The sequence below is a fragment of the Platichthys flesus genome, chromosome 15 (assembly GCF_949316205.1).
Source record: "Platichthys flesus chromosome 15, fPlaFle2.1, whole genome shotgun sequence".
NCBI lineage: Eukaryota > Metazoa > Chordata > Actinopteri > Pleuronectiformes > Pleuronectidae > Platichthys > Platichthys flesus.
This window is the reverse complement of record NC_084959.1, coordinates 23917961-23941404: the sequence shown is the minus strand read 5'-3', so window position 1 is coordinate 23941404 and position 23444 is coordinate 23917961. Positions and strand designations below refer to the sequence as shown.

The window sequence follows — 23444 nt, the reverse complement described above, 5'->3', positions numbered from 1 at the left end:
GTGATTGAGGGATTTTTTTTTTATCACACCGTGTGACCGTGGCATGGCGTTAAAAATTGGTTACACGCCATCAAAACACGGGCATCTGTATCTCGGACATACATGTTCCAATCAAGTCCAAACTAGACATGTAAGACAATAGTCCCCGCCTGATGACATCTATGCATAAATGATGACTTAAAACCGCAGCGCCCCCTGGTGGCATGAGGAAATGTCTTGTTTTTTGCTTGTCTTACACTTGGATGAATTTCTCCTCATCCACTGACCTCAACCACGTCAAACTGTATCAAATGGGTCCCAAGACATTGACAATGAAGACATAAGATTACCGTGACTTTTCGTCAAACGCCATATGAATGGCGTGGCCTTAAAGTTCATCAACTCGCCGTGAAACACGAAATTGCTGTAACTTCAGTGTTCATGATTCTATCCCTCTCAAACTACATGTGTGTAACAACAGCCCCCCCCTGAAGATATTCATATGGTTTTAAGAAATGGGCGTGGCAAAAAAACTGACCAGCGCCCCCTATAGGGCAACCCCGGCACTACGATGGCCGACATTTATACAAATCTATCGGGACATGTGTCGTTTCATAACAAACAAAAAAATATCTTGGATAGGTATGCTTGACCAAACAGGGAGGCCGCCATTTTGGATTAAGTGGCCATTTTTTTTCCATATTCCACATTTTTACTTGATGCACTTGTCCCAGGGCTTTCATCAGATTAACTTCAAATTAAGATCAGTGCCATCACAACAAGATGGAGATAAAAAGTGATTAAGAGATTGACCTTTCGTCACACCGTGTGACCGTGGCGTGGCGTCTTGAGTTTGATTAAACGCCATCAAAACACGAGGTTCTGTATCTCGGACATACATTGTCCAATCGAGTCCAAACTAGACATGTAAGACAAGGGTGCCATCCTGATGACATCTACACAGAAATTATGACTTGAAATTACAGCGCCCCCTGGTGGCTACAGGAAGTGACATGTTTTATACTTTGATGAACTGCTCCTGGCTGATTTACAATATACAGCTCAAATCAGATCAGTCAAGTCATTAGATCATGGTCAGAATTGTGACGTTTCCTCAAACCGTGTAAACATTGATGTGCGGCGAAGGATTTTCCTTCGCCAAAGGACACGATGTTATCATAACTCCACTGTGCATTGTCCTATCACTACAAAACTTCTGTCACATGGTCAGAGTCCAAGCCTGAACAGCTCTATGTGTCAATATTTCCTCAGTGTCATAGCGCCACCTACTGATTCGCCAGGAAACAGGAAGTACTTTGTTAATCCACTCTGCATTATCCAACCGGCTCCAAACTACTGACCTATGATCACAATCCTGAATAGAACAGCTCCATATATGAATATTAGTTCAGGGTCATAGCGCCACCTACTGATCAGTGTGAAAATTAAGTTGTGTTAACATTGTCCAATTGACACAAAATTGCTCACGCTACATCAGAGCGCCTACATGAACAGATATATATGTCTGTGCGTAATAATAGTGATGGCGCCACCTACTGGCAAACCTACTGCCGCAGAGCGCAAAACGCATGCAACGTGGAGAAGTGCATGCTCGATCGATGATGTGCGCTTGGTCATCGATCGCTCTCTCCACCGACCGCAACAGGCTTCAACGTGCGGGTGCTCGGGCCCGCAAGTGCTACAACGTAGCCCTAGTTATTATTATTATTATTATTATTATTATTATTTCCCTTTGGGGGGCTTTTTCAGGGTCTAGACATGCTCAAAAAGTTATGAAACTTTGCAGGAAATTCAAGGTCTGCGGATATTTTAGTATTCTGGAGTAATTGGAATTGGGCGTGGCAAAATGGCTCTACAGCGCCCCCTGGAACCAGCCCCTAGGTTTCCACATAACGGATTTTCATCAAAATCTGGATATAGGTGTATCGTGACCAGTCATGAAAAAAAGTCTCATGGAGCATTATGAAAAACGCAACAGGAAGTCCGCCATTTCGCTTTTAGTGGCCATTTTGGCAATATCCCACATTTTTACTTTTACGTACTTGTCCCAGGGCTTTCATCAGATCAACTTCAAATTCAGATGAGTGTCATCACAACAAGATGGAGATAAAAAGTGATTGAGGGATTTTTTTTTTATCACACCGTGTGACCGTGGCATGGCGTTAAAAATTGGTTACACGCCATCAAAACACGGGCATCTGTATCTCGGACATACATGTTCCAATCAAGTCCAAACTAGACATGTAAGACAATAGTCCCCGCCTGATGACATCTATGCATAAATGATGACTTAAAACCGCAGTGCCCCCTGGTGGCAACAGGAAATGTCTTGTTTTTTGCTTGTCTTACACTTGGATGAATTTCTCCTCATCCACTGACCTCAACCATGTCAAACTGTATCAAATGGGTCCCAAGACATTGACAATGAAGACATAAGATTACCGTGACTTTTCGTCAAACGCCATATGAATGGCGTGGCATTAAAGTTCATCAACTCGCCGTGAAACACGAAATTGCTGTAACTTCAGTGTTCATGATTCTATCTCTCTCAAACTACATGTGTGTAACAACAGCCCCCCCCTGAAGATATTCATATGGTTTTAAGAAATGGGCGTGGCAAAAAAACTGACCAGCGCCCCCTATAGGGCAACCCCGGCACTACGATGGCCGACATTTATACAAATCTATCGGGACATGTGTCGTTTCATAACAAACAAAAAAATATCTTGGATAGGTATGCTTGACCAAACAGGGAGGCCGCCATTTTGGATTAAGTGGCCATTTTTTTTCCATATTCCACATTTTTACTTGATGCACTTGTCCCAGGGCTTTCATCAGATTAACTTCAAATTAAGATCAGTGCCATCACAACAAGATGGAGATAAAAAGTGATTAAGAGATTGACCTTTCGTCACACCGTGTGACCGTGGCGTGGCGTCTTGAGTTTGATTAAACGCCATCAAAACACGAGGTTCTGTATCTCGGACATACATTGTCCAATCGAGTCCAAACTAGACATGTAAGACAAGGGTGCCATCCTGATGACATCTACACAGAAATTATGACTTGAAATTACAGCGCCCCCTGGTGGCTACAGGAAGTGACATGTTTTATACTTTGATGAACTGCTCCTGGCTGATTTACAATATACAGCTCAAATCAGATCAGTCAAGTCATTAGATCATGGTCAGAATTGTGACGTTTCCTCAAACCGTGTAAACATTGATGTGCGGCGAAGGATTTTCCTTCGCCAAAGGACACGATGTTATCATAACTCCACTGTGCATTGTCCTATCACTACAAAACTTCTGTCACATGGTCAGAGTCCAAGCCTGAACAGCTCTATGTGTCAATATTTCCTCAGTGTCATAGCGCCACCTACTGATTCACCAGGAAACAGGAAGTACTTTGTTAATCCACTCTGCATTATCCAACCGGCTCCAAACTACTGACCTATGATCACAATACTGATCTGAACAGCTCCACCTATAAATATTAGTTCAGGGTCATAGCGCCACCTACTGATCAGTGTGAAAATTAAGTTGTGTTAACATTGTCCAATTGACACAAAATTGCTCACGCTACATCAGAGCGCCTACATGAACAGATATATATGTCTGTGCGTAATAATAGTGATGGCGCCACCTACTGGCAAACCTACTGCCGCAGAGCGCAAAACGCATGCAACGTGGAGAAGTGCATGCTCGATCGATGATGTGCGCTTGGTCATCGATCGCTCTCTCCACCGACCGCAACAGGCTTCAACGTGCGGGTGCTCGGGCCCGCAAGTGCTACAACGTAGCCCTAGTTAGGGCCCGAGCACCGAATGGTGAGAGGCCCTATTGAATCTGTAAGGATTTTTATTATTATTATTATTTCCCTTTGGGGGGCTTTTTCAGGGTCTAGACATGCTCAAAAAGTTATGAAACTTTGCAGGAAATTCAAGGTCTGCGGATATTTTAGTATTCTGGAGTAATTGGAATTGGGCGTGGCAAAATGGCTCTACAGCGCCCCCTGGAACCAGCCCCTAGGTTTCCACATAACGGATTTTCATCAAAATCTGGATATAGGTGTATCGTGACCAGTCATGAAAAAAAGTCTCATGGAGCATTATGAAAAACGCAACAGGAAGTCCGCCATTTTGCTTTTAGTGGCCATTTTGGCAATATCCCACATTTTTACTTTTACGTACTTGTCCCAGGGCTTTCATCAGATCAACTTCAAATTCAGATGAGTGTCATCACAACAAGATGGAGATAAAAAATGATTGAGGGATTTTTTTTTTATCACACCGTGTGACCGTGGCATGGCGTTAAAAATTGGTTACACGCCATCAAAACACGGGCATCTGTATCTCGGACATACATGTTCCAATCAAGTCCAAACTAGACATGTAAGACAATAGTCCCCGCCTGATGACATCTATGCATAAATGATGACTTCAAACCGCAGCGCCCCCTGGTGGCAACAGGAAATGTCTTGTTTTTTGCTTGTCTTACACTTGGATGAATTTCTCCTCATCCAGTGACCTCAACCATGTCAAACTGTATCAAATGGGTCCCAAGACATTGACAATGAAGACATAAGATTACCGTGACTTTTCGTCAAACGCCATATGAATGGCGTGGCATTAAAGTTCATCAACTCGCCGTGAAACACGAAATTGCTGTAACTTCAGTGTTCATGATTCTATCTCTCTCAAACTACATGTGTGTAACAACAGCCCCCCCCTGAAGATATTCATATGGTTTTAAGAAATGGGCGTTGCAAAAAAACTGACCAGCGCCCTCTATAGGGCAACCCCGGCACTACGATGGCCGACATTTATACAAATCTATCGGGACATGTGTCGTTTCATAACAAACAAAAAAATATCTTGGATAGGTATGCTTGACCAAACAGTGAGGCCGCCATTTTGGATTAAGTGGCCCTTTTTTTTCCATATTCCACATTTTTACTTGATGCACTTGTCCCAGGGCTTTCATCAGATTAACTTCAAATTAAGATCAGTGCCATCACAACAAGATGGAGATAAAAAGTGATTAAGAGATTGACCTTTCGTCACACCGTTTGACCGTGGCGTGGCGTCTTGAGTTTGATTAAACGCCATCAAAACACGAGGTTCTGTATCTCGGACATACATTGTCCAATCGAGTCCAAACTAGACATGTAAGACAAGGGTGCCATCCTGATGACATCTACACAGAAATTATGACTTGAAATTACAGCGCCCCCTGGTGGCTACAGGAAATGACATGTTTTATACTTTGATGAACTGCTCCTGGCTGCTTTAAGATATACAGCTCAAATTAACTCAGTCAAGTCATTGAATCAAGGTCAGAATTGTGACATTTCCTCAAACCATGTAAACACTGATGTTTGGCGAAGGATCATCCTTCGCCAAAGGACACGATGTTTTCATAATTACACTGTGCATTGTCCTATCACTACCAAACTTCTGTCACATGATAAGAGTACAAGCCTGAACAGCTCTATGTGTCAATATTTCCTCAGTGTCATAGCGCCACCTACTGATTCACCAGGAAACAGGAAGTACTTTGTTAATCCACTATGCATTATCCAACCGGCTCCAAACTACTGACCTATGATCACAATACTGATCTAAACAGCTCCACATATAAATATTAGTTCAGGGTCATAGCGCCACCTACTGATCAGTGTGAAAATTAAGTTGTGTTAACATTGTCCAATTGACACAAAATTGCTCACGCTACATCAGAGCTCTACATGAACAGATATATATGTCTGTGCGTAATAATAGTGATGGCGCCACCTACTGGCAAACCTACTGCCGCAGAGCGCAAAACGCATGCAACGTGGAGAAGTGCATGCTCGATCGATGATGTGCGCTTGGTCATCGATCGCTCTCTCCACCGACCGCAACAGGCTTCAACGTGCGGGTGCTCGGGCCCGCAAGTGCTACAACGTAGCCCTAGTTATTAGGGCCCGAGCACCGAATGGTGAGAGGCCCTATTGAATCTGTAAGGATTTTTATTATTATTATTATTATTATTATTATTATTAGGGCCCGAGCACCGAATGGTGAGAGGCCCTATTGAATCTGTAAGGATTTTTATTATTATTATTATTATTATTATTTCCCTTTGGGGGGCTTTTTCAGGGTCTAGACATGCTCAAAAAGTTATGAAACTTTGCAGGAAATTCAAGGTCTGCGGATATTTTAGTATTCTGGAGTAATTGGAATTGGGCGTGGCAAAATGGCTCTACAGCGCCCCCTGGAACCAGCCCCTAGGTTTCCACATAACGGATTTTCATCAAAATCTGGATATAGGTGTATCGTGACCAGTCATGAAAAAAAGTCTCATGGAGCATTATGAAAAATGCAACAGGAAGTCCGCCATTTTGCTTTTAGTGGCCATTTTGGCAATATCCCACATTTTTACTTTTACGTACTTGTCCCAGGGCTTTCATCAGATCAACTTCAAATTCAGATGAGTGTCATCACAACAAGATGGACATAAAAAATGATTGAGGGATTTTTTTTTTATCACACCGTGTGACCGTGGCATGGCGTTAAAAATTGGTTACACGCCATCAAAACACGGGCATCTGTATCTCGGACATACATGTTCCAATCAAGTCCAAACTAGACATGTAAGACAATAGTCCCCGCCTGATGACATCTATGCATAAATGATGACTTAAAACCGCAGCGCCCCCTGGTGGCAACAGGAAATGTCTTGTTTTTTGCTTGTCTTACACTTGGATGAATTTCTCCTCATCCACTGACCTCAACCATGTCAAACTGTATCAAATGGGTCCCAAGACATTGACAATGAAGACATAAGATTACCGTGACTTTTCGTCAAACGCCATATGAATGGCGTGGCATTAAAGTTCATCAACTCGCCGTGAAACACGAAATTGCTGTAACTTCAGTGTTCATGATTCTATCTCTCTCAAACTACATGTGTGTAACAACAGCCCCCCCCTGAAGATATTCATATGGTTTTAAGAAATGGGCGTGGCAAAAAAACTGACCAGCGCCCCCTATAGGGCAACCCCGGCACTACGATGGCCGACATTTATACAAATCTATCGGGACATGTGTCGTTTCATAACAAACAAAAAAATATCTTGGATAGGTATGCTTGACCAAACAGGGAGGCCGCCATTTTGGATTAAGTGGCCATTTTTTTTCCATATTCCACATTTTTACTTGATGCACTTGTCCCAGGGCTTTCATCAGATTAACTTCAAATTAAGATCAGTGCCATCACAACAAGATGGAGATAAAAAGTGATTAAGAGATTGACCTTTCGTCACACCGTGTGACCGTGGCGTGGCGTCTTGAGTTTGATTAAACGCCATCAAAACACGAGGTTCTGTATCTCGGACATACATTGTCCAATCGAGTCCAAACTAGACATGTAAGACAAGGGTGCCATCCTGATGACATCTACACAGAAATTATGACTTGAAATTACAGCGCCCCCTGGTGGCTACAGGAAGTGACATGTTTTATACTTTGATGAACTGCTCCTGGCTGATTTACAATATACAGCTCAAATCAGATCAGTCAAGTCATTAGATCATGGTCAGAATTGTGACGTTTCCTCAAACCGTGTAAACATTGATGTGCGGCGAAGGATTTTCCTTCGCCAAAGGACACGATGTTATCATAACTCCACTGTGCATTGTCCTATCACTACAAAACTTCTGTCACATGGTCAGAGTCCAAGCCTGAACAGCTCTATGTGTCAATATTTCCTCAGTGTCATAGCGCCACCTACTGATTCGCCAGGAAACAGGAAGTACTTTGTTAATCCACTCTGCATTATCCAACCGGCTCCAAACTACTGACCTATGATCACAATACTGATCTGAACAGCTCCACATATAAATATTAGTTCAGGGTCATAGCGCCACCTACTGATCAGTGTGAAAATTAAGTTGTGTTAACATTGTCCAATTGACACAAAATTGCTCACGCTACATCAGAGCGCCTACATGAACAGATATATATGTCTGTGCGTAATAATAGTGATGGCGCCCCCTACTGGCAAACCTACTGCCGCAGAGCGCAAAACGCATGCAACGTGGAGAAGTGCATGCTCGATCGATGATGTGCGCTTGGTCATCGATCGCTCTCTCCACCGACCGCAACAGGCTTCAACGTGCGGGTGCTCGGGCCCGCAAGTGCTACAACGTAGCCCTAGTTATTATTATTAGGGCCCGAGCACCGAAATCGGTGGGAGGCCCTATTGAAATTGAAATGATTATTATTATTATTATTATTATTTTTCTTAGCTTAAATGAATTGGCTTTTTGAGGGCTTTAATGTGCTCAAAAAGTTGTAGGAGTTTGCAGTAAATTCGAAGGCGGCGTAAAATTACGTATTCTGGAGTATTTTGAAAAGGGCGTGGCAAAATGGCTCAAGAGCGCCACCTACGGAAAAGCCCCTCATTTAGCATTCACCGATCCTCAAAAAAAACAAAGATTATTGTGTATCATGACTAGATGCACAAAAAAGTCCATCAGTGCATTATGAATAACGCAACAGGAAGCCCGCCAGTTTGACTTTAGTGGCCATTTTGGTCATATTCCATATTTTTTCTTTGATGTACTTGTCGTACAGCTTTCATCAGATCAACTTCAAATTTAGACGATCGTCATCACAACAAATTGGAGATCTAAAGTTATTGAAGGATTACGTTTTAGCAAAACCGTCTGACCGTGGTGTGGCGTTAAAGTTTGATGAAACGCCATCAAAACACAAGCTTCCATATTTCAGACATATTTTGTCCAATTGAGTCCAAACTAGACACATTCGACAAGAGTCGCCACCAGAAGACATGGGTGCAGAAATTGTGACTTACAATCACAGCGCCCCCTGGTGGTAACGCGAAATATCTTATTTTGGTACGTGTTATGTTTTTATGTACTACTCAGACAGCTTTCATCAGATCAACTTAAAAATTAGATGAGACTCTACAAAACAAGATGAAGATCTAAAGTTATCAGAATTTAAACTTTTCATCATACCGTGTGACCGTGGTGAGGTCTCAAAGTTCGACTAAACGCCAATATAAGCGAGCTTCTGTAACTTAGACATATTTTGTCCAATCGACTCCAAACTACACATATAAGACAAGAGTCGCGACCGGAAGACATCTACCTAGAAATCATGACTTAAAAGGAAAGCGCCCCCTGGTGGCATCAGGAAATGTCTTGTTTTGGTCATCTTACTCTTTGATGTATTTCCCTCCAGCCACTTTACTAAACCATGTCAAACTGTGTCAAATTGGTCTCAAGATATTGATAATGTAGGCATAACATTATTGTGACTTTTCATCATGCAGATTGTTAATGGCGTGGCATCAAAGTTCATCAGCTCATCATGACCTATGAAACCCATTTTAACAGAGTTACCCTGAACGCAGCATGAGACCGCTTTCGGTTTGTTACGTCTCACACTTGGATGTATTTCTCCTCATTCACTTTGCTAAACCATGTCAAACTGTGTCACATGGGTCTCAATATATTGATAATGTAGGCATAACATTGCTGTGAGTTTTCATCATGCGGATTATTCATAGCTTTGCAGCAGACTTCTTCAACTCGCCATGACAAACGAAGCTGCATTTAACACAGCTGCAAGTGAACGCCTCATGAGTTACGTCGTCACAAGCTGCGGAGCTGTGTATCACGAAGAACCGGAGAACGGTTGGCGAGTCTGGATGAGAGGACGGCGGCGGAGTCACTGTGGACGTTGTTCGCTCAGCAGGTTAGAGTGTGGGACTCAAAGCTTTTTTCCCCCGTCCGTCGTGTCTTTTCCTGTGTGAACTCTGCCGCTCTCAACAGCAGCACTGGCTATGAGCTAGCTCCTGCTACCTCCAACGAAGCATCTCTCAACTGCTACGTAAGTTAAACGGACACTTCTGACTGACTGTGATGATAAGCAAAAGAGACACTGTGGATGTGTGATCCACAGTGTCAGTGAAGGAACACCTACATCCCATTGTTTGATCTGTTTACTAATACTAGCTCTAATAAATACTGTATAAATTATATTTTGCTCCTGAATTGAACTGTGTTAAAGGGGTTCACATGGAAAATATATGTTCAATTATGTAAAGGGTGATTTTTGTTACTATTATACTAATGGAGATTTAGCACTTGCTACACATTGTAAGAGCAGCTGTTCAAAGGAGCACTACGTCTTTTAAGGCTCTTTATTCAGAGTCACGGTGTTGATGTCCTGTCACGTGTTACAGTGAAAAATAACCGTGTCTCCCACCTTCAGTATTTAAATCGTTAATCTCAGACAGACTTCACTGAATTCTTTTGTTAAATATGAGTAAGTCATAGCCTTGTAACTTTACTAGAACAGACAGTGTCATACAGAGTTGTGGGCTTATATGCACTACCTATTTCCTAATCTGAAATGATTATGCTCTGATTAACTTTGAACTAATATTTTATTTTTACCATTTAAAAGTCTGTTAATTACTTAACCTGGCCCATGTATGACTTTACATATCTGTGTATTGGTTTCATGTTCCTCTAGAAGGTCCAACTTGACACACAACTTGAATCCAACCAGACTGAACACTGACTCCAGGTACAGACCTGATTTCATTACTTAAAAACAATCAAAGTATTGCACATAATACATAATGTATTAAATTATAATGCAATACTTTTAATGTGAAATAGCTCCATTAAAAACATTCATTGTCATGGTAGTGCACGTTTTAATCCAAAAGCATATTCAAATACACAGTTGAATATCCACAGAAAATAAGATTACACACTTTGTTCATATGTAACTCTTCCTCTACAATAATGACGATCACTTTCATGTTTCCTATCATTTTATTAGGGACAGACGAGCCTGAAGGACACAGCTGTGATGACCATGTTCTGTCTCTTATGGCAAAGCAGAAATATAAAACACTGGGTTCTTATCTAAAGTGTATCAAATCAGATCTCCACCATGTTGCTGCTGAGGACATCAGGTGCTGCAGTTCTTCATCTATGAAGAGAAAAAACGCACTGTTAAAGAATGTTTTGTGTTGTGTATAAAGCACAACAGATTTCAGATAGAACTGTTGTACTGTGGTCTTGGTTTATATCCTCATGGTGAAATGTACATATTTTAAGTCCCTTCTGATAAAAGTGCTGAAAGAAATACAACATTGTACAAATACATAAAATGTCTTTCTACCTCATCAGTACTATTCAAGGTGATAATCTCCCACAGACCTATTGATAACAGTCCAAATCAAGTCTTTCCACTTCTCTCAGTGTGAAAACATAATTCTATAATTAATTTGAGAACTGTTTACAACACTGATGTGTGGAGATTAAAATCATACCTAAACTGTCTAATTCACTGTAAAACTCCATGACATTCGCAGGCCATCTGTAGTTAAGGGAGCAACGCATGGAGTGATGTGTAGATTACTAGTTTGATGATGCATGAGGAGAGGCGGTGGTCGAGTGGCAGAAACTTGGACTATGGGCAGAGAAGGTCTCTGGTTCGTCTTTGGTTCGACTCCATGGAGAGACAACAAAAGTCGAACCTGGATTGATCTGTCCAAAAATCCAAGAGTCTCCCTACCCTCTCTAGTGCCCATGAGCAAGGCACCTCACTCCCCCAACATCTGCTCCCCCGAGCGCCGTACATGGTCGCTCACTGCTCTGTGAGTCCTGCACCAGATGGGTAAAAAGCAGCGATTAAATTTCCCTACCTGCATGAGTGTGCCTTTGCATGTCTGTGCATGTGTTTGGGATGAATAAATGGATTTTAATCTTAATCTTTTAATCTTAATCAGTTGTCTTCCAGTTGACCAGCATGAAGCTGCAGATCTCCACCATGTTGCTGCTGGGGACATCAGGAGCTGCATTAATGAGGAGCAGAAGCGTACTGTTATGAATGTTTTGTGTTGTTTATGAAGCACTACTTATTTCAGCTAGAACCGATGTACTAGGGTCTGGGTTTGTATCCTAATGGTTAAATGCACATACTTTAAATCGCTTTTGATAAAACGTGATAAAGAAATACAACATTGTACACATAGATAAAATGTCTTTCTACCTCATCTGTAATATTCAAGGTGATGATCTCCCACAGAGCTGTTGATAACATTCCACATCAAGTCTCTCCACTTCCCTCAGTTTGAAAACATAATTATATAATTAATTGGAGAAGTGTTTACAACACTGATGTGTGGACATTATAATGTTATCACTACTGTCTAATTCACTCTACAACTCCATGACAGACTAAATAAACGATGTGAAAATAGTAATGGCGGATATACCATCCTGTATCAGAATATTGGTGAAACAGTTACTATCACATGAAACATACACGTGTAGCGTATTGATAGTAACTCATTAAAAAAAATAATGTCACAACCAAAACAAGACTGTCGAGTTATCTTGCTTCAATCTGTTCATTAGACGTGATAAATAAACGGTAACTTTTATAACAATTACATATTACAAAAAACTTGAGGCATGTAAGCATATGATGATAGATAAAGCAATAGGTTATGTTGGATAGTTTCAAGGTTACTTACCTCTAGTTCAGCACCAGCGGCTGGCCAGAAGAAGTGGAGCGATCTTCCTTGCCGCACAGGGCAAACGCAGGCAATGTGGAGACGAGCGCTTGGTCATCGAACGTTCTCTCTTCCCCGACCGCAACAGACTTGAAATTGCCTGTGCTCGGGCCCGTTAGTGCTACAACGTAGCCCTAGTTATTATTATTATTTCCCTTTGGGGGGCTTTTTCAGGGTCTAGACATGCTCAAAAAGTTATGAAACTTTGCAGGAAATTCAAGGTCTGCGGATATTTTAGTATTCTGGAGTAATTGGAATTGGGCGTGGCAAAATGGCTCTACAGCGCCCCCTGGAACCAGCCCCTAGGTTTCCACATAACGGATTTTCATCAAAATCTGGATATAGGTGTATCGTGACCAGTCATGAAAAAAAGTCTCATGGAGCATTATGAAAAACGCAACAGGAAGTCCGCCATTTCGCTTTTAGTGGCCATTTTGGCAATATCCCACATTTTTACTTTTACGTACTTGTCCCAGGGCTTTCATCAGATCAACTTCAAATTCAGATGAGTGTCATCACAACAAGATGGAGATAAAAAATGATTGAGGGATTTTTTTTTTATCACACCGTGTGACCGTGGCATGGCGTTAAAAATTGGTTACACGCCATCAAAACACGGGCATCTATATCTCGGACATACATGTTCCAATCAAGTCCAAACTAGACATGTAAGACAATAGTCCCCGCCTGATGACATCTATGCATAAATGATGACTTAAAACCACAGCGCCCCCTGGTGGCAACAGGAAATGTCTTGTTTTTTGCTTGTCTTACACTTGGATGAATTTCTCCTCATCCACTGACCTCAACCATGTCAAACTGTATCAAATGGGTCCCAAGACATTGACAATGAAGACATAAGATTACCGTGACTTTTCGTCAAACGCCATATGAATGGCGTGGCATTAAAGTTCATCAACTCGCCGTGAAACACGAAATTGCTGTAACTTCAGTGTTCATGATTCTATCTCTCTCAAACTACATGTGTGTAACAACAGCCCCCCCCTGAAGATATTCATATGGTTTTAAGAAATGGGCGTGGCAAAAAAACTGACCAGCGCCCCCTATAGGGCAACCCCGGCACTACGATGGCCGACATTTATACAAATCTATCGGGACATGTGTCGTTTCATAACAAACAAAAAAATATCTTGGATAGGTATGCTTGACCAAACAGGGAGGCCGCCATTTTGGATTAAGTGGCCATTTTTTTTCCATATTCCACATTTTTACTTGATGCACTTGTCCCAGGGCTTTCATCAGATTAACTTCAAATTAAGATCAGTGCCATCACAACAAGATGGAGATAAAAAGTGATTAAGAGATTGACCTTTCGTCACACCGTGTGACCGTGGCGTGGCGTCTTGAGTTTGATTAAACGCCATCAAAACACGAGGTTCTGTATCTCGGACATACATTGTCCAATCGAGTCCAAACTAGACATGTAAGACAAGGGTGCCATCCTGATGACATCTACACAGAAATTATGACTTGAAATTACAGCGCCCCCTGATGGCTACAGGAAGTGACATGTTTTATACTTTGATGAACTGCTCCTGGCTGATTTACAATATACAGCTCAAATCAGATCAGTCAAGTCATTAGATCATGGTCAGAATTGTGACGTTTCCTCAAACCGTGTAAACATTGATGTGCGGCGAAGGATTTTCCTTCGCCAAAGGACACGATGTTATCATAACTCCACTGTGCATTGTCCTATCACTACAAAACTTCTGTCACATGGTCAGAGTCCAAGCCTGAACAGCTCTATGTGTCAATATTTCCTCAGTGTCATAGCGCCACCTACTGATTCGCCAGGAAACAGGAAGTACTTTGTTAATCCACTCTGCATTATCCAACCGGCTCCAAACTACTGACCTATGATCACAATACTGATCTGAACAGCTCCACATATAAATATTAGTTCAGGGTCATAGCGCCACCTACTGATCAGTGTGAAAATTAAGTTGTGTTAACATTGTCCAATTGACACAAAATTGCTCACGCTACATCAGAGCGCCTACATGAACAGATATATATGTCTGTGCGTAATAATAGTGATGGCGCCACCTACTGGCAAACCTACTGCCGCAGAGCGCAAAACGCATGCAACGTGGAGAAGTGCATGCTCGATCGATGATGTGCGCTTGGTCATCGATCGCTCTCTCCACCGACCGCAACAGGCTTCAACGTGCGGGTGCTCGGGCCCGCAAGTGCTACAACGTAGCCCTAGTTATTATTATTTCCCTTTGGGGGGCTTTTTCAGGGTCTAGACATGCTCAAAAAGTTATGAAACTTTGCAGGAAATTCAAGGTCTGCGGATATTTTAGTATTCTGGAGTAATTGGAAGTGGGCGTGGCAAAATGGCTCTACAGCGCCCCCTGGAACCAGCCCCTAGGTTTCCACATAACGGATTTTCATCAAAATCTGGATATAGGTGTATCGTGACCAGTCATGAAAAAAAGTCTCATAGAGCATTATGAAAAACGCAACAGGAAGTCCGCCATTTTGCTTTTAGTGGCCATTTTGGCAATATCCCACATTTTTACTTTTACGTACTTGTCCCAGGGCTTTCATCAGATCAACTTCAAATTCAGATGAGTGTCATCACAACAAGATGGAGATAAAAAATGATTGAGGGATTTTTTTTTTATCACACCGTGTGACCGTGGCATGGCGTTAAAAATTGGTTACACGCCATCAAAACACGGGCATCTGTATCTCGGACATACATGTTCCAATCAAGTCCAAACTAGACATGTAAGACAATAGTCCCCGCCTGATGACATCTATGCATAAATGATGACTTAAAACCGCAGCGCCCCCTGGTGGCAACAGGAAATGTCTTGTTTTTTGCTTGTCTTACACTTGGATGAATTTCTCCTCATCCACTGACCTCAACCATGTCAAACTGTATCAAATGGGTCCCAAGACATTGACAATGAAGACATAAGATTACCGTGACTTTTCGTCAAACGCCATATGAATGGCGTGGCATTAAAGTTCATCAACTCGCCGTGAAACACGAAATTGCTGTAACTTCAGTGTTCATGATTCTATCTCTCTCAAACTACATGTGTGTAACAACAGCCCCCCCCTGAAGATATTCTTATGGTTTTAAGAAATGGGCGTGGCAAAAAAACTGACCAGCGCCCCCTATAGGGCAACCCCGGCACTACGATGGCCGACATTTATACAAATCTATCGGGACATGTGTCGTTTCATAACAAACAAAAAAATATCTTGGATAGGTATGCTTGACCAAACAGGGAGGCCGCCATTTTGGATTAAGTGGCCATTTTTTTTCCATATTCCACATTTTTACTTGATGCACTTGTCCCAGGGCTTTCATCAGATTAACTTCAAATTAAGATCAGTGCCATCACAACAAGATGGAGATAAAAAGTGATTAAGAGATTGACCTTTCGTCACACCGTGTGACCGTGGCGTGGCGTCTTGAGTTTGCTTAAACGCCATCAAAACACGAGGTTCTGTATCTCGGACATACATTGTCCAATCGAGTCCAAACTAGACATGTAAGACAAGGGTGCCATCCTGATGACATCTACACAGAAATTATGACTTGAAATCACAGCGCCCCCTGGTGGCAACATGAAGTGACATGTTTTATACTTTGATGAACTGCTCCTGGCTGATTTACAATATACAGCTCAAATCAGCTCAGTCAAGTCATTAGATCATGGTCAGAATTGTGACGTTTCCTCAAACCGTGTAAACATTGATGTGCGACGAAGGATTTTCCTTCGCCAAAGGACACGATGTTATCATAACTCCACTGTGCATTGTCCTATCACTACAAAACTTCTGTCACATGGTCAGAGTCCAAGCCTGAACAGCTCTGTGTGTCAATATTTCTTCAGTGTAATAGCGCCACCTACTGATTCGCCAGGAAACAGGAAGTACTTTGTTAATCCACTCTGCATTATCCAACCGGCTCCAAACTACTGACCTATAATCACAATACTGATCTGAACAGCTCCACATATAAATATTAGTTCAGGGTCATAGCGCCACCTACTAATCAGTGTGAAAATTACGTTGTGGTAAAATTGTCTAATTGACACAAAATTGCTCACGCTATATCAGAGCGGCTACTTGAACAGATCTATATGTCTGTGTGTAATAATAGTGATGGCGCCACCTACTGGCAGACCTACTGCCGCAGAGCGCAAAATGGATGCAACGCGGAGACATCGATCGCTCTCTACACCGACCGCAACAGGCTTCAACCTGCGGGTGCTCGGGCCCGCCAGTGCTACAACGTAGCCCTAGTTTTATATTAAGTTTTCGTGGAAAATCGTTTTGAAAATTTATTTTTTGTGGGGGGGGCACCAGGAGTGAAGCTTGCCTAGGGCGTCAAATGTGCTAGGGCCGGCCCTGCAGGGCACACTTGTGTTTGTACAAGGGGAAATGTGCTGTGAGAATCATGTTTTTTATTTCTCCAGAGCCTTTAACACCATCCAGCCCCTTCGACTGAGTGAAAAGCTCTTGCAGATGGTTGTGAATGTCCACCTGGTATCCTGGATCACTGACTACCTGACAGAGAGACCACAGTTCATCAGGCTGAAAGACTACGTCTCTGAGACTGTGTTTTGCAGCACCAGCGCTCCACAGGGTGAACAGGACTGACTTCAACTACAATTCTGAGTCATGCCACATCTAGAAGTTCTCTGACGACTCTGCTATTGTGGGATGTATCAGGGATGGCCAGGAGGGGGAGTACAGACGCCAGGTGGATAACTTTGTTCAGTGGTGAACACATAACAACCTGCAGCTGAACACCACTAAGACCAAGGAGATGGTGGTGAACTGCAGGAGGTCTCAGCCTCTTCTGCATCCAGTCTCCATCGAGGGAGTCAGTGTGGAGGTGGTCAACACCTTCAAATATTTAGGAGTCCATATGGACAATAAACTTGACTTGTCAGCCAACGTGGATGCAATCTACAAAAAGGGTCAGAGCCGGCTCTACTTCCTGAGGAGGTTTAGGTCATTCAACATCTGCAACAAACTCCTGCGCATGTTCTACCAGTATGTTGTTGCCAGCGTCCTTTTTATGAGAGGCCCTATTGAAATTGAAAGGATTATTAGGGCCCGAGCACCGAAATCGGTGTGAGGCCCTATTGAAATTGAAATGTTTCTTATTAGGGCCTGAGCACCGAATGGTGAGAGGCCCTATTGAAATTGAAAGGATTATTATTAGGGCCCGAACACCGAAATCGGTGGGAGGCCCTATTGAAATTGAAATGATTATTATTATTATTTTTATTATTTTTCTCCCGCGTAAATGAATTGGCTTTTTGAGGGCTTTAATGTGCTCAAAAAGTTGTAGGAGTGTCAGTAAATTCGAAGGCGGTAAAAATGTACGTATTCTGGAGTATTTGAAAAGGGTGTGGCAAAATGGCTCAAGAGCGCCACCTACGGAAAAGCACCTCATTTAGCATTCACCGATCCTCACCAAATTGAAGACAATTGTGTATCATGAAAACGCAGCAGGAAGCCAGCCATTTTGGACTTAGTGGCCATTTTGGCCATACTTCACTTTTTTACTTTGATGCACTTTTTTGAGAGCTTTCATCAGATCAACTTAAAATTTAGACGATCGTCATCACAACAAAATGGAGATCTAAAGTTATCAAACTTTCAACTTTTCATCATACAGTGTGACCGTGGTGTGGCTTCCAGTTTGAAGAATGAAAACACCTATAACTGGTAGAAGTGCAGGCAATATTTAGTCACTAGATGGCAGTGTAAGACCATGGTTTGTGTTACATAGGGATTAAGAGACTGTGTTTACAGGCTTCCCAACTTTAGAGCAGAATTAAACCCGTTTGCAGCATTGCTCAAACTTTGGTTTTAGTCTCAATCGCTAAGTTCTTCCTTCATGACAACTCTGAGGGGGGTGAATTTTTTTTTAACTCCCTCGTTTAAGCGATATAGATGTTTGAAATTCACGTCACGTCACAGTGTAAGCTGTGCTGTGTGTTGTGTGTTCGGCTTTAATGAGCTACAAGTGAACGCATCATGAGACCGTGAAAAAGCTTCCACTCACATAGCCAATAAATAACACGGTTTGATGTTCTGCTTGTTCTCCTGACGGACACGTTAAAGACGTCTGCGCTCCCGTTTCTGTGGTAAGTAAAGTTTAGTACTTTATTTAGATGTGTTCGAGGTGATTCGCAAGGTGTCTTTGTACAAGGCGTGCTAGCTTAGCAATGCTAACCCGCTGTTCCAGTTTAACTGGCGGGCATGGCTTCTGGCAACATTCCAGATGTTGAGGCTGTTTTTCAGAGCCGGTGGCAGATTCGTCATTTTCACATAGCGGCTGTGTGTGAAGTGCAGTGATCTACTGAAGGTCTTGCTGAAATAAAAACCCTTCACAAGTTCATGTGTCCGTGTCAGCATCATGTTGAGACCGCAATATACATTTAAATGGTAAAAAAAAAAAAAATAGTACAAAAACCTTGAACAGGATTCGAAACAACAAGCTGAAACACTATAAGCTTCTAGCCTGATGGCAATCTCACTACGCCACTGAGTCGCTGAAATTTGCATCGCGCGTTAGATAAAAGTGTCGTTCTTTGCTTTGTCAGCTGTATATCACCAGATGTGCTTTAAGGTAACGCCCATGTCATCTGGTATGCAAATCCTTCTGTTCAGCTCTTGGTATTAATGTCAGTCTTCCTTCTGGATCTCACCCCCAGTTCAACGCCAAGACCAAGTGGGAAAATCAGGAGATGGAGACTGCAATACGCATGTGACTAGCCCAAGGACACTTTGGCATGCAGATGGGTCAGACTGGGGATCGAACTGCCGACCTTCAGGTTGGAGGACGACCACTCTACCCCTCAGCCATAGCCACCCCTAGTACTTGTATTGCTCCCCTCTTCTAGCTCTAAATTACTTGCCATGTTGAAAAGGGCCCTTTTTTGGTCACACATCGAGTGGGGTATGTCGATTGTGAAGTTGTGTGGTCTGTAAGGAGTTGAGTCAGACAAATATACAACCTCAACCTCCTGTATGCATGGAAAGAAGGAGAGCCCATTTCTCTGGTGTCCCTGGTGTGTGAAAGAGATTGCTCTCTTGTAATAACTATTGCCCAATCCCATTTCACCCCTTTGCCCTACCCCTAGTGGGTATTGCTTTAAATCTTACACATGAATAGGGACAGCCCTTCAGTTATATCATGACTAGTCATCAGGAAAACCCAACATGTCATTAGCAGTCATCAAAGTAAACAGATGAGTTTTTCAGGGGATGTCATTCTAATAACTTTGTTAAGATCTTATATAAGCCAATGCTATTTTTTTTGCAGGATTTCCCTTAAGCTCAATAACATTGAATTTGGTAATAACATTCACTTTGATTGTTTCAGTTGTCAAAGGTAAAGGTTACAGTGTCCTTTAGATGAAAAAAGTATTTAGAAATTGACTGACATACGACGGTAATCTAGTTTCCAAAGTGTATTACAGAGCAGAACATTTACTGAAATAGGCCCCAGTTATAGACAGATACACAACTTTTTAACTATATCTTACACTGACATGTTGTAGAGCTCGAGAACAATGTGATGTAAATCAAAATAAAGTAGTGCTGTCAAACGATTCAAATATTTGAACGCGACTAATCACATTTCTGTCATAGTTATCTCAAAATTAATCACAAATTTGTATGTATTCTAAATGTCCCTTCATTAAATTTTTTTACCCATAATTTTGTTTTGGTTTTAATGCTCTTATCAACATGGAAAATTGGGTTGGCTGCTTTATGCAAATGTTACTTTTTATGGAAAAACAACATTGCCAAACAGGGCGGTACATTATAAAATTATAAAGTGCACATTTCAGGCAAACAAGGACTCCTATAGTGCAGTTAAACCATGGCTTAATATTTTCTTATTTTCAAGTTTGCTCTGAACATAGCAGTCAGGCAAGTGTCGGCATACTTTGAAATAAATTAAACACAGAAGTTTGAAGGGCTATTTGAGTCCTCCCCATATTTTTGGAAAATGTATGAACCTATTTTTAAATAATAAAAACATATAGCTGCAGCCTAATAGCTTAAAAATATATATTTTAGTTTGCGAAATATTAAAACAAAAAGCGTGAGCAGTTCAGACTGGAGGCGATCACAGATACTGAAGCTTGTTGTAAACCAACTGCAGCTTCTGCTCTGATCAAGAAGCTGAGGCGCTGATCTCTGATCAGCTGAGACCAGCGAAATTCAGTGTTTTCACTGTTTCGATGGATAAGAAGCAGTCAGTCACTGAGCGCCTGCTTCACGTAAACGAGCTCTGATCTCACTGTGTCTCTCTGAGTCAGGTGAGCGGGGGCGGGGGTAGGACACACACAGACACACAGACTCGCCCGCTCCTGGTACTTCATGGCGGCCTCATACGATTATGTTTTAAAAATTATTGTGACTTAGTCAACCACCAACCAAAAGCGTGTGTCAAACGGCGAAAATGTGAGAGTTGGAAGCACTGCGTTAATCTCGCAAGGAAAAATATTGATGTTGTTAAAATGGTTTTGCATTAACACCATTAATAACGCGTTTAACTGACAGCACTAAAAATAAAGATACATAACTGAATGAGGCAGGAACAATAGCTTAAGCTGTCAGTGCAGAATACAGCATATTTAGAACATTGTAAATAAGGTAAATAAAAGGATCATTTGTTAAGCAATACAAAAGCAAAAACTTGATTTATCTCTCTAATACACACACACGTACAAATACACAAATAAAAAAAACATACTGTAACAAAGAGTCTTTTACCGATAGTAAAGCTGAAGCCGTCAATGCTGATAGTGGCACTCCGACACTTTTTAAATCCCTGATTCTTAGATGTTGGTTCTGTCATTGTGGCTCTTAATATTTACTCCTCTGATCCCTTTCTCTCAGTGAATAGGTGTGGAGAAAGCAGAGTGTTGCTTCCCAGGAGAGGAGGGAACTCATAAGATGTTACCCCTGAGAGGCTGTAACCCTGGCAGTGATTGCTGGAGGGTGGAGGTGCTGCTGAGCACTCAGCACTCATGTTAAGGAGGGACGCTGGCATCCTGACCCATCCTCCTCCTTGCTCTTAATCCTAAAGCCACTGTGCACCTGTAGGAGCACCCAATTCTTCCAAAAGATAACACTGATTGAAAAAATATGGCATATTGTATGCTATAGGAATTTAGTAACACCAGAGGATGCTAGCAATACACTGTTTAGGATGCAAGCTGATGTTAAACAAAAAAAGAGGAAGAATGGTGGGAATCAACAGAGGCCACACGATTTATTATCAATGGTTGGCCATTTTGCAATATACTGAGTATTGCAACACTATACTGTGATCTAATCATTTTTCAACTGCAAATAATATCACGCAAGTACAACTCTGTTGTCCGTTTTATCTAAAAAGATAGTTCATCTTACTTCAATAAATTTTTATAGCAGAAAACAGGGTTGTCAAGTAAGTCTTAAATGTCTACACCTGAAAAACTCAACTGTTTGTATAACAATAAGGGCCACTGCTAGCCATTTGTGTGCTCTATATATAATTCCTTTGTGGTGCAGCCCCGCCCAAAATATTAAACAAATATTTGTATTGGTTAAAATTGGAAATGTACATTTTCAACTTACCTTCTACATTATAGATACTATACAAATTCTTAATATATGACCAAAACATTTTGTTTTGATACTATTTAAATTGAAGATTAGACTCTTTTTCAGTCCCCCTGCTCCTCTGTCCATGAGTCCGCATTGCTTTTGCAATTTACAGTGGAGTCAATTGGAGGTTCCAATATTAACAATATCCATAAGGTGATCACTACTCACCAGTGAAAGTCTAACAGGGAGTCTCAATTTTAACACAGTTTTGGCTCCTTAGTTATCCAAGTTTCAGTTTAGTGTCTCCCAAAGAATGATTAATCCTTGATTCCTATGCAAATCGGTGTGCCCTTGTGGGGACATTTGCTGGTTACAGCACAACAGGAAGAATAGTAAGAAAAGTAGTTTGTTCTTACAAACATGTGTAGCCCATATTCACAAATCACAATTCGTCTCATGGGCTTTAACAAGCTGTGACATCCTCTCTTCTTAACCCTCAACAAGAGTAAAGAAAAACTACTAAAAAAAACATTTTAACAGGGTAAAAACAACGTAGAAACCTCAGAGAGAGCCACAAGTGAGGATCTCTCTCCCAGGATGGACAGAAGTGCAATAGATGTTACATGTAATGGAGAACATCAGAAAGATAAGGGTATTTGCAGTATACTTTTTAGCATAATGGAAGGTAAATTAATTGAAGTCGGGCAGTTTATAACCGTGGATCACCTTGTATTTTCAATTTGTTCTGTGACATATTTGTATAAGTCAGAAATATTGTCAAAATACTTATTTGTAGTCGAGAAATAAGGGTATTTTGTGTCAAAATTTTAAAGCTCTAATAGAAGAGTGAAGTTAGTTATAGGTGCTTAGACAAAAAGTTTATTACAATTACAATCATCTCCGGTCTCCCTTACATCTGTAATCAATAGGTTTTTAGGATACTGTACCTGTATGGTATTTTGGAAGCAAAACTGGATCAGCGATTTGTCAAGTAGGCTCTCAACAAAATAGCTGTTTTCAGCTGGTCGAAATGGTACATCCAAAACTGGGCACATTCACTTCTCAAGGTGCACCACCTACGTTCAATCCTTTGATTGCCAGTACTTGGACCGAAAGTGACACACTCAGTACAATACTCATTCTCATTGTTGTGCAGACACTTTTTCATTATTGCAAGGTGGGTATTCTCCGTACTGTGATCTAACCGGATTTTTTGTG

General features: G+C 41.6%; 1 protein-coding gene across 1 annotated transcript in view; it reads right to left on the bottom strand.

Moving 5' to 3' along the window:
* LOC133969742 (dual specificity calcium/calmodulin-dependent 3',5'-cyclic nucleotide phosphodiesterase 1A-like) overlaps nt 1-21492 on the bottom strand; it is a 234058-nt gene extending 212566 nt beyond the window's left edge. Inside the window, exon 1 of the mRNA XM_062406389.1 lies at nt 21408-21492. Coding sequence (XP_062262373.1) covers nt 21408-21492 — 85 coding nt within the window. The remainder of the gene's footprint in view (nt 1-21407) is intronic.
* Nucleotides 21493-23444: the final 1952 nt, after the last annotated feature.